The sequence below is a fragment of the Phoca vitulina genome, unplaced genomic scaffold (assembly GCF_004348235.1).
Source record: "Phoca vitulina isolate PV1807 unplaced genomic scaffold, GSC_HSeal_1.0 scaffold21, whole genome shotgun sequence".
NCBI lineage: Eukaryota > Metazoa > Chordata > Mammalia > Carnivora > Phocidae > Phoca > Phoca vitulina.
In genome coordinates, this window is record NW_022589724.1 from 14,231,011 (window position 1) to 14,248,378 (window position 17,368).

The 17,368-nt window shown below is 49.1% G+C and overlaps 1 protein-coding gene across 2 annotated transcripts in view; it reads left to right on the top strand.

Annotated features, from left to right (window-relative positions):
* ZNF618 (zinc finger protein 618) overlaps positions 1–17,368 on the top strand; it is a 178,697-nt gene that overhangs the window by 145,152 nt on the left and 16,177 nt on the right. Inside the window, exons 10-12 of one of the 2 annotated variants that reach the window (XM_032418139.1) lie at positions 702–791; positions 11,345–11,584; positions 15,501–15,584. In XM_032418139.1, the coding sequence (XP_032274030.1) occupies positions 702–791; positions 11,345–11,584; positions 15,501–15,584 (414 nt within the window). Of the gene's footprint in view, positions 1–105; positions 166–701; positions 792–11,344; positions 11,585–15,500; positions 15,585–17,368 lie in introns of both variants that reach the window. The other variant, XM_032418141.1, reaches the window with a different exon arrangement.

Below are 17,368 nucleotides of genomic sequence, written 5' to 3' on the forward strand. Positions count from 1 at the left end.
AGGGGTAGCTGCTACTCTTTGTTTGGGGGTGACAGATGATTGAAATTTCTCTTACTCTTTAAATTTTGTATTTGTATTTATCAGTATTTTATAATTTTCCCCCAGTGAACAATATTACATCAGAAATTTTTAAGAAGAAAGAAGTTAGGCAGTGCCAGAAGAGAGGTAAAGATAAAGTCTGGTGGGACCCAAGAGGAAGATGTGACCCCCTCCTGCTGGGGGGTGGGGGTGCTTGGGATGGGGAAGGTCCTGGAGACGAGGGGACCCAAGTGTGGCCATTGCAGAAGGCAGGGCTCGCGAAGGGGCTGAGCGACATCTTGGCACTGGGGGGTCAGCTCAGGTCACCACACATTTCCTGAACACCAGGGCCTGGGGGTGGAGTGTTGGAGAAACCGCGTGTGCCAGGTACTGTTCTAAGCACTTGACATATAAATTTAATCCTCGCAGCAATCCTAGAAGGTGGTCCTATTATTACCCCCGTTTACAGATAGGAAAACTGAGGCACAGAGAGGTTAAGAGATTTGCCCAAGGTCACACAGCTGGACATGGAGGAGCTGGGATTTGAACCCGGCGGTCTGACTCCAGTGGGCTCCTGATTGTACTTGGTCCCAGGATGAGGGGGAGTCGGAGGGGAGGGAGCATGCTGCTGCTTCTGGACGGGAGTCAGGAGCCCATTCCCACCCTTTCCTCTCCTTGGACAGAAACTGGCAATTACACCTGTGAATTCTGCGGAAAGCAGTACAAGTACTACACGCCCTACCAGGAGCACGTGGCCTTACACGCCCCCATCAGTGAGTACCTTCTCTGGTTGGGGGAGGGGTGGGCCAGCCTTAGGCGGAGGCTTTGCCAGGGGAGGGTGAATGCAAAGATGAGCTTGGCCCCGGGCAATCTCCAGGTGTCCAGGTCTGACCTGGGCCACCTTACTACGGAAGCTGGAATAGCTGGGAAGGCCGCATCCTTCAGCCAGGAAAGCCTGAGTCGCCATCGGGAGACTCAGGGTGGGCATCAATCATCCACATCCTTCAGTGGTCCTGTCCTCACCTCTAAGCACCTCTGAATCATGTGGTTCATGAGAGCCAGGGCCACGTGATGCAGCTAAGCCATGGCCAGCTAGACAAGACAGCTGCCTCTTTGCCTTTGGTGGTGGAAGGGGTGGAAAGCTAGAAGGGGCACTAAGCCAAGACTCAGAAGCCCTGGGTTTTAATCAGCTGGGTCGCAGGGTTGCGTGACCTTGGGCAGGTCCCATCCTGTCTCTGGCCCTCACATTCTCCCTTGGCCTGGAAGAAAAAAGTTCTGAGTGCCCTTCCTGTGGGACATCCCAGCCTTCCATTCTCCTGAAACTACTGATTTCACAGCTTCCCTCCTGTGTGTCAGAGGGGGCTCCATCCTTAGATCCCCAGGTATGTGGGCAAGGAGGGTATGAGAGATTTAGGCTAGATCCAACAGAGGATTGGTTTGCCGAGGCTGAAACAGCCCCTCCAGTGGCCTTCGGATCTGGAGATTTGTACGCCGATGGGTTCTGTGTGGAATTAGGGGCTGGACTTGACCGCTTCAGGTGGTACCCAGGGCTCGGGCTTGAGGACCCTGGGTCTGATGAGAGTATTTAGAACCTACACTGACTGCAGAAGTCCTTACAAATGGAGTCGTATAATAATACTCTTTGTATCTGGCTGCTTTCACGTGGCAAAATGTCTTTAAGACTCATACATGTAGTATATATCAGTTCATTCTTTTTGACTGCTGAGCAGTATTCCATTTTATGAAAATACCACATTTGGTTTAGCCTTTTGTTGTTCATTTCGGTTGTTTCCTGTTTTAGGCTCTTATGAATGAAGCTGCTATGAAAGTGTTTGTAGGAGGCTTTTGGAGGGCTTATGTGTCTATTTCTCTCAGATAAACACCAGGGAGTAAAATTGCTAGGTCATAGGGGAGAGTGTTTAACTTTGTAAGAACTTACAAACCATTTTCCAAGATGGCTGTAGCATCTTGCACTCCCTCTAGCCATGTATGGGAGTTCTACCTGCTCCACATTCTTGCCAACATTTGGAGGTGATGGGCTCTTTAATTCTAGCTATTCCTGTGAGTGTGTAGTGGTCATTGTGGTGTTAATTTGTATTTTCTTGATGACCAGATGACATTGAGCACTTTTTCATCTGCATATGGGCCATTTGTATACTTTACTATGCAGATTGTCTAAAGTCTTTGGCCCATTTTGTGGTTGGGGTGTTTGTCTTTGTATTATTAAATTGTAAGAGCTCTCTTTATATATTCTAGATCCAGGTCTTATATACTGTGAATATTTGCTCCGTCTTCAGCATGCCCTCTGATTTTCATACAGTATCTTTTGATAAATGGTTTTTATTTTGACAAAGTCTAATTTATCAATTTTTTTCTATGGTTAGTACTGTCTGGGTCCTACCCAGAATATCTTAGCTACCTCAAGATTGTGAATATATTCTCCTTAATTATCTTTTAGAAGCTTTATAATTTTAGGGGCACCCGGGTGGCTCATTCGTTAAGCATCTGCCTTTGGCTCAGGTCATGATCCCAGGGTGCTGGGATCGAGCCCCGCGCCAGGCTCTCTGCTCAGCCTGCTTCTCCCTCTCCCACTCCCCCTGCTTGTGTTCCCTCTCTTGCTCTGTCTCTCTCTGTCAAATAAATAAATAAAATCTTAAAAAAAACAAAAAAAGAAGCTTTATAATTTTAGCCTTTGGATTTAGGTCTGTGATCTTTTCAAGTTAACTGTGAATGGTGAGAGATAGGAGTTGAGATTCATTTTTTCCCCATATGGAGATCTGGTTGTTCCATCATTTGTTAAAAGTTGTTCTTTCCCCATTGCATTGCATTGCAACCTTTGTTGAAAATCAGATGCATGCATAAGTATATATGAGTTTATTTCTGTTTTGTCAGTCTGTTTATCTACGTTTATGCCAATATGGTCTTATTTACTGGAGTTTTATAGTAAATCTTAAATTCAGGTACTCTTGGTTTTTCAACTTTGTCCTTTTAATAGAATATTTGTCAATTTTAGGAACTTTGCTCTCCCATATAAATGTTAGGGGAATTTCTAATTTCCAGTTTCTAAAAAAAATCCAACTGGGATTCTGTTTAGGATTACCCTGAATCTATAGACCAATTTAGAGAGAATAGACATCATAATAATACTGGGTATTCCAATCCATGAATATGGTATATCTCTCCAAGTGAGGTCTTTTTTTCTCAGCAATAGTTTATATTTTTCAGAGTAGAAGTCTTATACATATTTCATGAAATTATCTCTGAGTACTTTGTTTTTTGCTACTATGATTTTTAGTTGTCCGATTACTTGTTGCTATTACATAAAAACAAAATTTTTGTGTATTGATTTTGCGTCCTGAAATTTTGCTAAGTTCACTAATAGTGAATTAGTCCTAATAGCTTTTTTGTCAATTTCTTAGGATTTTCCTTGTACCTACTGATTTCATCTACCAATAAAGATAGCTCTACTTCTTGCTTTCTAGTTTGTATTCTTCTTCTTATTTTTTTCATGTCACTATACTAGGACCCTCCAGTACATTGTGGAATAGAAGAATTGAGTATTTCTGCCTTTTTCCTAATCATAGGGTTCAGTTTTTCACCATGAACAGTGATCATTTTCATCAGTTAGTATTACATTTGCTGAAGTAGGTTTTTATAAATGCCCTTTATCAGTTGAGGAGGTTACCTTTTATTTCTAGTTTACTGAAATTTTCTGTCATAAATCAGTTTTATCTTTTTTCCTCCATCTATTGAGATGATTCTAGGATTCTTTTATTCTGGTAATATGGTATATTACATGGATTGATTTGTTGTTGTCATTTCTTTTTTTAAGATTTTATTTATTTGACAGAGAGAGCTCAACCAGGGGGAGCAGCAGGCAAAGGCTGAGGGAGAAGCAGCCTCCCTGCCAAGCAAGGGAGGACCCTGGGATCATGACCTGAGCCAAAGGCAGACGCTTAACCGACTGAGCCATTCAGGCACCCTTATTGTCATTGTTCTTAAATAAATCACCATGCCTATACTTTATTAAAACACATTAAAACTATCAGAGAGTCCCAACTATGAAATGAACTGAAGAAACTTACAATGTTAGGATATTTCCTCTTTGCCTAGTGAGTGACTTCTTCTGTGAAACTTCTTTTTCTTGGAAAGGTATCTAAATTACTTTAAGACCTAGGGTAGTTTGTATACAGAGTTATTTGCTTTCAAGAACATACTTTCTGATCACTTCTATCTAAAATTCCCCAGGATTTTACCTGGTTTTTAGATTTTATTTTATTTATTTGACAGAGAGAGAGACAGCAAGAGAGGGAACACAAGCAGGGGGAGTAGGAGAGGGAGAAGCAGGCTTCCCGCAGAGCAGGGAACCTGATGCGGGGCTCGATCCCAGGACCCTGGGATCATGACCTGAGCCGAAGGCAGATGCTTAACGACTGAGCCACCCAGGTGCCCCTTTACATAGTTTTTAATATCACTCCCGAAACTGACTTAAGGCTAGGGAACTACAATCCTAGAATTAGCCGTGCCCCATGAATATCAGTGGTTTGTTGATGATGGTCATAATCAAGAAAATAAATATTTCTGGTGATTTTTTTTAAAACAGTATTGAGGCATAGTGTCATACAATAAAGTGCCTATATTTAAATTGTACAGTTTGATAAGTTTTGACCTATGTATGCACTCATGAAATCATCACTGCAATTAAGATATCAAACACATCCATCACTCTGAAGTTGTTTTGTGTTCTTTTATAATCCCTTACTCACCACTTGCCCATCCCCAGGCAAACACTGATGTACGTTCTGTTATTATAGATTAGTTTACATTTTTTAGAATATTGCATATATAGCATCTTACAGTATATATCCTTTTTGTGTGTTTGTGGGGGTCTGGCTTCTTTTACTCACCATGATTGTTTTAAGATTCATCCATGGTTGCATGTATCAGTAGTTCATTCCCTTTAATTGATGAGTATTTCATTGCATAGATACACATACCACAGTTTGCTTTATTCACTTGTGGACGGACATTTGGGTTGTTTCTAGTTCGGAGCTAATACAAATAAAGTTGCTCTGAACATTTGTGTACTTGTATGGGCAGTTGGTTTCAGTAATCTTGAGTAAACACCTGGGAGTGGAATAGCTGGATCATATGATAGGTGTACGTTTAACTTTTAAGAAACAACTAAACTGTTTTTCAGAGTGGTTATGCCATTTTGCATTCCAACCAGTAGTGTACTTTTCTTTTTTGTAATGTAAGTTGGGTATCAGGGTAAAACTGGCCTCTTAGAAATGAGTTGGGAGGAGTATTCCCTGAGTATAGTGTCAATTAGGTGAAGTTGGTTAATAATGTTGTTCAAATCTCTATACCTTTTTAGGCTAAAAAAAAAAAAATGTGCTTGTTCTATCAAGTACTAAGAGGCAGGCATTAAAATCTACAACTCTAATTGTGGATACGCTGTTTCTCCCTTTAGTTCTGTCAGTTTTTGATTCATGTACTTTGAAACTTTGCTTTTCGGTACACACACTTAGGATCATTATGTCTTGATGACCCTTTTAAAATTGTTCAATACCTTTATTTGTCTTTTTATTTCTTAATTTCTTTATTTAACAGGTAATAACTGTTGTCCTGAAATCTACTTTACCTGATATCAATATAGCTACTACAGCTTTCTTAGGATTAGTATTTGCATGGTATATTTCTTTTGATCTTTTTCTTTTAATCTTTCTGTGTCTTTCTATTTGAAGTGTGTGCATATAGTTGGTTCTCACTCTTTTCTCTAGTCTGGTAATCCCTGCCTTTTAAATGAAGTGTTTCATCCATTTACATTTAATATTATTTGTTGATAGGGTTGAATTTTTTATTTCATATTTTTTGTATTTTGTATATTTTGTTTTGTTTTTTCTGTTTGTCCCATCTCATCTTGTTCATTTTTTCTTCTTTTCTTGCCTTCTTTAATATTGAGAACTTAAAAAAAAAATTTCCTTTGTTAGCTTTCTAGCTATACCTCTTTTTCTTTAGTAGTTACTTTGTGGTTTATAATGTACATCTTTTATGTATTACAATCCAGCACAAATTTAATTCATAACACCACTAAGGACCTTATAACAATGCACTTCCATTTACTACTTTCCTGTCCTTTGTGCTATTCTTATCATATGTCTATGCGTACATAAGTTATAAACCCAACAATTATTCTTTTTGCTTTAAACAGTCAATTATTTGTTAACTAAGAAATGAGAAAATGCTTTTTTATTTTCTAACATATTTACCACTTCCTGTACTTTTATTTCCTTTGTATGAATCTGAATTCCATCTATTATCATTTTCCCTCATTCTTTGAAGAACTTCCTTTAACACTTACTTATATTGTAGGTCTGTTGGTGAAAGAATCTCTTAACTAAAGATGTTTTTATTTCACCTGTTCTTTTGATGGATATTTTCTCTGGATATGAAATTCTAAGTTGAGAAATTTTTCTTTCAAGCACTTCAAAAATGTCATTCTTTTATATTCTGGTTTATGTTGTTTCTGATGAAAAGTTAGATTATTCTGATAGTTTTTCTATATTTAATGTGTCTTTTTTGTGTGGGTGATTTTAAATACATCTCTGTGTTACTCTTTTTTTAGCAACTTGATTTTGGTGTATAGTTTTCTTTGTGTTTATTCTGTTTGGGGTTCATTGAATTTCTTGGCTCAGTGGGTTTATATTTTTCATCAGATTCGGAAAATTTCAGCCAGTATTTCTGCAAATATTCTTATTACCCAGTCTCTCTTTCTTCTGCTGTTGAGACTTTACATATGTGTTAAACCATTTGGTGATGAAGCTCCAGTGAGTTCATCAGTCCTGTTTTCCCTTTGAGCTTCAATTTGGATAGTTTCTAGTACCTTGTCTTTAAGTTTGCTGTTCTTTTCTTCTCTAGTATGCAGTCTGTTTTATTAGAAAAATCTGTCAAGTGAATTTTTCTTTTCAGCTACCCTATTTTTCATCTCTGTAATTTCCATTTGGTTCCCTTTTATAGCGTTTCTTTTTTCATTGTGTCCATATTATCCTTTAAATCCTTGAGCATATCTATGAAAGCTGTTTTAAGGTCCTTGTCAGCAGATTCCGTCATCCCTGTCATTTCTGTATGTTACTGTTGATTGATATTTTTCTCCTGATTATTAGTCACATTTTCTTGCTTCGCCTCACAAGTAATTTTTTATTCTGTGCTGCACATTGCAATGTTTTGTTGAGCATCTGGAGTTTGTTATCTTCCTTTGAAAAGTGTTGGATTTTGTTATGGCAGGCAGTTACTTTACATACAGATCGGCTTCATACCTCAAAGGTTTGTTTTTAAACTGTTAGGGTGGGTCTCCAGTTGTTCTTATTCTAGGGTTAGAGTAATCCTTCTAAGGCCTGGCCTTTCTGGGTCCCAAACTAAACGCTCGAGGTGTTCAACAAGGTCCGTCTTCTGTGGCAGATGAGAACTCAGACATCTCATCTTGTGAGACTCCTGAATCCTTCCTTGGCTCACAGCCCCCAGCAGCAGTTACCTGCCAGACTTTTCAGAGGCTCCTTTTGTACAATCAGTTTGGCATCCAGCCATATACTTTAAGGGGGTCCCTCTGCACATTTCTGGAGTTCTTTTTTTTTTTTTTTTCCCCTTCAGAATTCCCTTCTCTTCATTATTATATCCTGCTAATTCCAGCCACCTCAGAAGCCCTGAACTCTGACCATTGTCTCCTCCATTCAGCCAGACTGCAGTGCCTTCTTTGGGCTCCATCCCCGTGCCATGGTCCAGAAGGTGTCCAGGCAGAGACTGGAGTGATCTCACATCAGGGCTTCCCTTGTGAATCACAAGCCCTGTGCTGCCTACTGTTAAAAAGTCTGAAAACTGATTTCCTGTATTTTGTCCAGCTTCACATTTGAATCTGGAGGAGGGCTTAGTCCTACACCGGGAACTCCATGATGGCCAGAGGAGTAAGGTCTGCAGTTCTCTTCCTAAGATGAAATTCCATGAAGAGGCATTCCCAAATGAGACTCCTTGTGCCACAGCTCCCGCGCATTCCCACTTCCAGCCTTTGCGCATGCTCTTCCCATTTGCCTCGAATGCATCTTCACCCTCCTCCGCCTCGTGAAGGTTTCAGGGAGCCCCCCGGTCTCTCTACGCTCTCGGTAGCCCCGTGGTTACTTTTCTCAAATCCTTATATTCTCTGAATTTTTTTTTTTGCTCCTGTTGAATTTTCAGCTTTACAGACAGGAGAGACCTCAGTACTCTTCTTATTTTTAAATCTCTCTTAGATGTAAACATCTCATGTGTGTTCTTTATAAGGGCAGTCAGCCAGTCTGTCTGAAGCTCGCTCTTCTTTTCCTGGTGAGAACTTGGGTAGGAATTCCAGCCTGATAACATTCCATGTGAGAAGGTCCACAGATGGAGCAGACTGTTGAGTGAAAGGAGTTAGGAGTCTGGGAAGTTCATCCTGCTCCGTCCCTATCTGCTCTGTGACCCTGGAGTGGTTCCTGTACCTCTCTGAGCTCTGAGTGCCCATCTGCCTTAGATATACCTCCGGGGCTGATGGGAGGGTGACATAGGACATAGCTTCTCATGTCTCCTCTGCGACATCCTGTCTTTGATGTGCTCTGCTTAAGTGGTTCTGAGTTTTGCTTTTCTGGCCATTCACGCATTGATTCTCTGATTCCACAACACCTCTTGAGCACTTCCGTGTGGCAGGGAATGTGCCAGGTCCTGAGTGCGTGATTGGGCCTAGCTGGCAGTCTGCCCTCACAGAGCATTCAGGCTACTGGGGAAAAGAGACCCCAATCAAAAGATCACACCGTGTATCGGTATGGGTGGTGATCAGTGCTTGGAAGGGGCGAGGGGAGGGGACAGAAAGACTGAAAGATACATGATCAGGTGAGGTGTCAGGGAGGGGTACTAGAGGAAGTGATGCTTAAGTGGAGGTGTGTTGGACCAGCATGAGTTACCCAGGCAAAAACTGGAGGGAAGATCATTCCAGCAGAAGAAATAACATGTGCAAAGGCCACAAGGCTTGGAAGAGAGAGAGGGTATTAGAGAATGGGAAAGGCAAGAGGTGAGCCGGTCCCAGGCCAGGTGCCTGAAGATTTCTTACATCATGTGCTTCGTGGGTGTCCCTGAGCTCCCTGCCACAGGGGAGGAGGGGGCCAGGATTTTGACATCAGGAATTGTAGACCTTGGGAAGAACTGATCCGGAGGGTCTTCTAGAAACCATCCTTCAGGGTAGAGACTGGGGCTTAAGAATGAAAGCCACGTGCTCAGTGTATTGCTCAGAAATTCTCTGTCCCTTGTGCCCAGGTTCCTGGGATGTGTGGGTTGAGGCCAAAGGAGACCACATGGCCTTGTGCAGAGGCCCCCTCAGGTAGCTGGCAAGCTTGACTCCTGTCTTATCCTGACACGGCCCTTAAAGTGACTGAACGTTCTGGGCCTCAGTTTCCTTATCCGTCAAAAGTACCAGTAATAGCTGCTTACATGTGAAGAGCCGTGTACCCTGGGATCTTGTGTGTTCTTGGGTTCTCACAGAATCCCCGTGAGAGGCTGGTCCGCACCAGTTTTCTTGGTGAATAAAAGGGGCATGAGTGGGGGGGAGCTAAGGTTAAGAGAGGGAAGTTAAGGCTACGGCCACAGAGACCGAAGGGGAGGGACCTGGCATTCAGAGGTGGGTTCAGCTTGCTCTGCACTCAGTCCCCAGACTGTGCTTTAGGGAGGCAGTGGGGAGCTCAGAGACAGAACCCTGGACACATACCATGGACTTTGACGTGTAGGTTCTGTGGCTAAAAACATTTGGAAATTGTGAGACAAGCCGCCCTTTTGATTGGCCTCCAGGGGCCTCCATGGTCCTTGGCTCCAAAAGGGAGAGAAAGAGATAGGGAGGGAACATAGGGATGTGTCCTTCCCCACCCAAGCCTCTCTGGTTTCTGATTAAGAAAGCCAGAATCCAGAGAATGGGAGTTGAGACAGCGAGGGCCACCTGTATCCTCTGTGGATGGTGGCCTTGGGGACTCCTCCTGGGGCTGGGGTGGGGCGGGTGAGGGCTTGCTTAAGGGGGCTGTGACCGGAGTGTGCCCTCGCTCCTGGCATCTGGCCACCGCTGTGAATGGAGGAGGGGGTACCCTCCCAGAGGACAGGAGGGCAGCCGAGTCCTCGGAGCCCATCTCAGTGTCTCAGGCTGGTGAACAAAGCACCGAAGAGTGTGTTCTCCTGTGTGACCTTGGGTGAAGCCCTGCTTCCCACTTCTCTAGGCCTGGGCTTCTTCACTGGTGCCAGGAATGGCCCAAGGTGGAGGGTCAGGAAGTGCCTTTTTATTTTTTGGCCCTGAAAGCAGTGGGTGGAGTGTCTGATGCTGAGGATGGACACTGTCCTGGGGCCAGGGGTATAACGAGGCCCCTCTTCCACCCCCAGAGGCAGGGGGGCAGCGGCACCGAAGGGGCCCCTTCCCATGCTGCCTGGTCCCCTTCTTGCCTTCGGGGGGAGGGTTGCAGTTGAGCCAGAAGACCACTGCCCCCCTCCTGTTCTGTGTTGAATGTGGGAGTGTGGCCTAGTAGTTTAGGGCCCCGGGCGGCATGAAGGAGCTGGACTGCTGCCCGCCCGGGACAGCCAGAGGTGAAGACCACCTGGGGGTCAGCCCCCAGTTCTCAGCGACTCCAGCTTCTGCAGAGGACTCGGGAGGGAGGCGGGGGTCTGGGAAATGGGTGACCCAGGCTTCCCCAGACACCACCAGGGGACTGCTGCACTGACTTGGGTGCAAGCAGCATGTGGACTTAAGTGCTGTCCCCGAAAGTGGCAAGTCCATCAGAGCCCCTTCCCCTAAAACCCCGGGGCTACATGGAGCCCCTCTGCTTTTCCTCACCGCCACCAGTCAACCCTGGCACGTCCCTGTCTGTCTGCTTTCTGTCATTACTTCTGAGCCAGCCTGCCTTGGAAGGAAAAGAGGCTTCAGAGCCAATGTTCTAGAAAATGCTCTTGGGCCTGGGTTGACAATTCAGGTGCCCCAAGCACAGGTCATAGGCTGCATTCTTAGACACCGAGAGCCTGGGTTGGTTGAGGGTTATGGGTGATCCTCCCAGTGAGCTGGCCAGTGGCCTCTGGGAAACTGAGTGTTAGTTGACGATCAGGCTTCCCTCGAGGAGAAGCTGGGGAAGGTTCTAGAATCCTGGACTTTCTTAGGCTCTGAGTGAGAGCGAGAGCCTTTGCTCTCTGTGGACCGAGAAGAGGTTTTGACCCTTGAGCATGGGGTTCTGTGGCCCAAGAGACCACTCACTCGGCCTGCTCCGAGGGCCCACGGGGACTGAGAGCGTGACCCTCTCAGGTACTGCCCCCGGGTGGGAGCCACCGGACGATCCAGACACGGGCTCTGAGTGTTCGCATCCGGAGGTCTCCCCGTCTCCACGCTTCGTGGCAGCGAAGACCCAGACGAACCAGTCGGGGAAAAAGGCTCCGGCCTCCGTGGTCCGATGCGCCACCCTCTTACACCGCACCCCTCCAGCCACCCAAACCCAGACGTTCCGCACTCCAAACTCGGGATCTCCGGCAAGCAAGGCGACCGCAGGTACCGATGGCCTATGTTATGCTCACACTTCACCACTCCCCACCCCGCTCCCACCTGCCACAGCTGTGCCTGGGGTCCCTGTTCCCTTGCAAGAGCGAGTGGAGGTCCCGTGGCCCTCTGGGACAGATCTGGGTGCCTCTCACTGTGCCTCACCGTGGCGAGCCACGTAGCCTCTCTGAGCCTAGGTTTTCGTACCCTAAATCAGAGGGTTTGTGCTTGATGGTTTGCAAACTTTTTCTTTTTTTTTTTTTTTAAGCAGGAGAGTATTTTTTTCCCAAGTCATGGCCTAAGGAATTAAAAAAAATTTTTTTTAATTAACTGCCAACATTTGAGCATCAGGAGATTTTGTGTAAGACGTTTGATTTCTTACTGACGTTGAAAAATCATATCTGGCAGTGGTGGGCCCACTTTCCTGGAAGGTAGCAGTTAGCTTGGGGCTGAGCCACGGCGGCCCTCTTGAATAGAGCACATACTGCCCAGTATTCCGTGGTCCTCATCACTCCCTCCTGCCTCCCCAACACAGTGGCCACGTGGCAGGTGTCATGTCTCATTGTGATCACGCTGTTGTCTGTCTTGCATCCAGTCCCGTTCATCCATTTCCATCACCTGCCTGGACCTTCTTGGCATGAGTTTGCATCCCCCATCTTCCTGAAAAACCCAGTCTAAAAACACATTTCTAGAAAGAGCTGCTCCCCATGAAGCAGAGCTCTGTTCTCTTAGCCTCCCCCTGCCTGGTACTACCTGTGAAGCCCCTCCCCTAGCCCAGCAGGAAAGCAGTGGGCGCCAGCTCCAGTGTGTTCTGAGTTCGTGCAGGAAGGGGCTGTGGCTGCAGGAGGGTATCAGGCCGTGAAAGGTACTCAGCAGCCCCGCGCCCCGGAAAACTGATGAGACACACCCTACGACGGCCCCAATGCTGAGTAGCGGCTGTCAGGAATCCTCATTCATATCTGGGTGGACTGAGCCTTGGGCTGCCTGCCGCCGGGGTGTGGGGTAAAGAAAGAGTCATGACGTTGTCCTTGGACCGTGGGCCTTTCCTTGCCCTCAGGAGGCCCAAAGCCATCAGAGAAATACATAAGCGTTCAAACTCAGACCTGAGACCTGAGTTAAGTGAACCAGTAGATTGGACCAACCACATAGCCATGAGATGGTTGTGTTTACCTTTACTCTGTGGTTCAGGAGGCTAATCTGGGACAAAGGTTTGGTTCTCTTTTTTTTTTTTCTTAAGACATTTATTTATTTGAGAGAGAGAGAGAGAAACAGCACGAGAGGGGAGAGGGTCGGAGGGAGAAGCAGGCTCCCCGCTGAGCCGGGAGCCCGATGTGGGACTCAATCCCAGGACTCCAGGATCATGACCTGAGCCAAAGGCAGAGGCTTAACCAACTGAGCCACCCAGGTGCCCCAAAGATTTGGTTCTTAAAAATGTTTGAGGATAAGTTTATTGTGCTTAGGTCTTCCAAAAGAGGAGTAAGTGGTCAGTCAACCTTGAAGGTAATGATTTTTCAGGTACTGCGCTGAGAAAAGCCAATAGCGGTTGTATTTTTGCAACAGTAGTCATAAATTGGTTGGAGACAGACTGGTCATCGTGGGCTCTTTGATGGTGGATGTTGGCTCAACTAAATAAGGGGATCCTGGCTGTCACATCTTGCTTTTACTCTTGACCTTGTGGCTGGGAGCTTGTACATTGACAGTTTTGTGCAGAAAACCGCCTGCAAGGGCCGTGTGGTCTGTGGCGGCCCTCGGACCTCCGCGCATCCAGCGAGCTATGGGACGTGCCTCTGGCTGCCGCCGTGTGGCCTGGAAGGCTTGTGGGGCTCACAGGGCGGAGGAGAGCAGGGGGTGAGCAGGGCCTTACCCGTCAGAGCCAGAAGTTGTCCTTGCCCCTGTCCTGCTAGCAGGCCATGCTCCGTGGGTACAAGCCTGCTTGCACACGGCACCCCCCACCCCCTTGGTTTTCGGCCCGAGGTGTTGGTGCCTGGAGAGCTGTTCCGAATGTGCACCGTCAGCTGAGCAATAGGGGACTGATGGTAGGGGTCTGTAAGCTCCGTGCTGCATACTGAGATGTTGGTTAGGCTGCGTGGAACACCACAGACGGGTAAGTGTTGAAGGAACGCACAGGGATTAAGATGGAGAAAGGAATCGCTTCCCTACCCCAGACCTTTTTCAAGAGACTGCATCTGCCCCAGGAACGAACTCTCCTTACTTTGCCATCCGATGGGTTAGGAGTACGCCCAGCTCCGGAACTGGGCAACCTCACTTCCCTGTCTTTTTGCCTGTAGAGTGGGGATGACAGTGTGGATCTCAGAGCTCTATCGGGAGGACTGGGGGCGACCATGGGTGTAAGGTGTGTGACCATGCCTGGTGCATAGTAGGTGCTCCATAAATGAGAGCCCACACCCCCCACCCCCCAACCCCAGATGAAGAATTGAGGGGCTCTCTGTAAATCGGCAAAGAGAGCCCCTCAACTCTTCGTGAGGTGGGCCAATGTGTAGCCGTCAGCCCAGGTGTTTTCATAGACACATTTTGAAGAGCGGGTCTTGCGATGTTATCAACGGCCTCGGCGTCGGTAGGCGTCATTGGGGTCGGGAGCCTGGGCTTAGAGCAGGGCCTGTAGGAGCCACCTGCGGCTTCTTGCCCCGTTGCCCCGTCCTCGTTTCCCCGTTGCCCCGTCCTCGTTTCCCTGTTGCCCCATCCTTGTTTCCCCATTGCCCCATCCTCGTTTGGAACCCTGGCCCCCACGGTCTGAGCACTTGCCCTTCTGACGTAGGGTGGGCTGGGTGATGGTGGCATTTCCCCCAAAGTGGGTTCCGGGCAATCACCAATTTTGAGGGATACTAAGGAATTTTTAAAATGGGCTTCGGTGGCTAAATATATTTGGGAAGGCTGGGTCACACAAGCGAAGTGGGTCTCTTTCGGGTTGAGCTTCTCAGAGCCTTTGATGTCCTTGTGAGAGTTGTCTGCCCTTACAAGGGACTGGGTCAGCTGCTCATCCCCATTGGACTTGCTCTCAGAAGGCTTTATCTACTAGAGCGGCCCACAGCCCCGTTGTGCCAAGAGCAAAGCTGCCTTCAAGCGCCGATATTCTGTCTCAGAACCTTCTGCAGGTGGGGGCAGGGGTCGGAACTAAACCGGTCAGTTTCCTCCTGGTCGGACCCCATCTCTTCGCTCCAGGTTTCCAATCAGCGCCAGGAAGGTGCCACCTCCAGGTGGAGATGCCCCAGAATCCCTTAAGGAGCCAGTCCCTTCCCCCCAGATGAACTCTGAGCAGACTTCATCTGGTCTTTGGGCTCCCAGGGTGTGGGGCTGCCCCAGCTCTGCCAGTCACACTGTCTCTCCCAGGATGCCCTCCCTGCCACCCAGGGAGCACTCGGCTTGTGGCGCTGGAATCCGCTGTCTGGCCCTCCTGTTCCGCCAGAGCCACCAGCAGGAAGCAGTCTGTCACCCTCCCTGCTCCTTGGTGTGGGGCCTGTGGCGGCAGATTCTGGCCGAGGAAGTAGTGGGTGGCAGGTCCAGATGACTTAGTCTCACAAATGTGGCTCCTTAGGAGCCAAAGATGGGAGACCCAGGCCCATTTGCCGTCGCCCACTCAGCTGGGTTTCATCTGCGCATTCAGGTCACACACGCGTGCCCCCGTGCCTGGCCCTCCACCCACGCTGGGCACTGTGCGGGCGATCTCTTGGGGCCCTGACGAGGTATCAGGCAAGTCAGGTGAGCCCGAGGAGCTGGGGGTCTGGTTCGGGGTCCTAGAGCCCTTCGCAGTGCAGGTTCCCCAGCATAAAGCCCTGGACGCTCCCAGCCCCCGGACGGGCAGTTCCGGGGTACCCTGGCCTCAGAGTCCCCTGTGGCATGCCCTTCCCCTGGGCCCTTGTAGTGCTAACCAGTCACCAGTGTTTTCTTGCTCTCTCCTGTCGCCACCCAGCAGAAAGCGCTTTCAGTCGGAGAGTAGAAGGCAAAGCACAAAACCACTTTGAGGAGACAAATAGCAGTTCCCAAAACTCCAGCGGTGAGTGTGCCCTGTGACAACCATCCTGTGCTGTGGCCTCCACGCACTCCTTCCCGTGGTGGCGGCAGGTGCTCTGGGCTGGGCTCTTCTTGGTACATGATGGTGTTCCTGGGAGGACACGGCGGGCAGGGAATTAGGGAGGGGGCCAGGGCCAGGCAGAAATGGGAAGGGTGTTTTCTTCCAGGGACCTGCGTCTGGGCCTCAGGGGCATCTCAGGGACCGCTGCTCTTGTCTCTTCCCCGTCCCCGTGGAGAGAGGAACTCGACCTCCCCATAGCCTGCAGCATTGACTCAGATGGCCCCGGGCCGGGGGGGGGGGGGGGGGGTCGGGGTGGAGGGGATTAAGAGAGCTCGTGCTAGGTGTTTACAGTAAACGTTGCAGCCAGTTTCTTTCCAGGACAGGCAAAGGGGGTGTTGTAGAGAGAACTATAGCGTAAGAGCCAGAGACCCCAAGCTCTGGCCCCACTTTGGACCAGAGGCCGTCCAAAGGTCCTCTTCGGGTTGGCCGCCGTGACCGGTGGTGTTTTGGCGCCCCCTGGCGGCTGTCCTAGCGCACCCTGAAGCCGGGCCGCCGAAGGCCTCTCCCCGGACCGACCTCAGCTAGCCTAGCCGGGCCCTGGGGGCCTGTCCGAAAGAGGCCCCGCAAGCCGGTCTGCACAGGGGCAACCAGGGCAGGATGGGAAGAAGTTCTGATACTTGGGTTACGGTAAGGTAGGGTACCTCCTCGCTTTCTTGTGCAGCTGCAGCCGAGCTCAGCAGACGAGGTGCTGGCCGCCGCCCAGGCACAGACGGGGGTCCATCAGTCAGGGTCTTCATGACACAGCCGGGAGCACGGACTCGGCCGTGGAGCTTCTGCCCAGTACGCTGAGCTCCGGCTTTGGTCCCTAGCCGAAGCGTGAGCCCCGGCTGCAGCGCCTGCGCGCTGGGGACTGGGGCCAGCCTCGCGGTCTCCTGCGCGGGGAAGCGGGGCTCCCGCACACGTCCCTGTGGCGGTGGGCAGTCAGCGAGGCCCGTGGAGGTGACACACTCCCGTGCGGGCTGTTGTGGCGGCGGTGGTGGTTTTAAGGAAACCAAGTGATACGTGGAGTGCCCCGAGGGGAAGCGAGTGAGGTGCGCCGGGGGGGGGGGGGGGGGGCTGGGAATGTCAGCGTAGCCCCGGGAACCGTAGAGCGCGTGGGGCTTTTCCAAGCAGCTCACCCTTTTGAGAAATGTAACCCAGCCTCCCCGAGGCGGCACTAAGAGCGATGGGTGACTTGCCCAAGGCCACACAGGAGGCACCCCCTCCCGGGGAGCCTTCGCCTCAGCAGCCAGGCCGTGTCTCCCCCCCCGCCTCTGGGTCCTGCAGAGCTGCCCCTCGGACTGGGGGACTGGGGAGGACGGTGTGAAGTGCTGGCAGCCACCATTTATTGAGCGCTTACTGCGTGCCTGGCCTGTGTTCAGAGCTGTACGTGTCTCACCTGTTTTCATCCTCACCACAGCCCCGGGGCGGGGGTGGGCTGTCAGTGTTATTGTTAGCCCCATTTTCTGGACGAGGAAACTGAGGCCCAGGAGAGGTCAGTCATGGGTCCAGGTCCCCAGCCTGTAAGGGATGGGGCCAGGACCCTGGGCCCAGTCCCTCTGGTCCTCCCTGCTGCCTTCTGCCTTTGAGGCTCACCCGACAACGCCAGCGAGCAGAACCCCTCCCCGAGGCTGCTCTGGTGTCCGGCGCCAGGATCTAGAAGCAGCCCCCAGCTCCCTCTCCTGAAGCGGCAGCCACACGTGGACATTTCCTCATTAGAGCTCTGT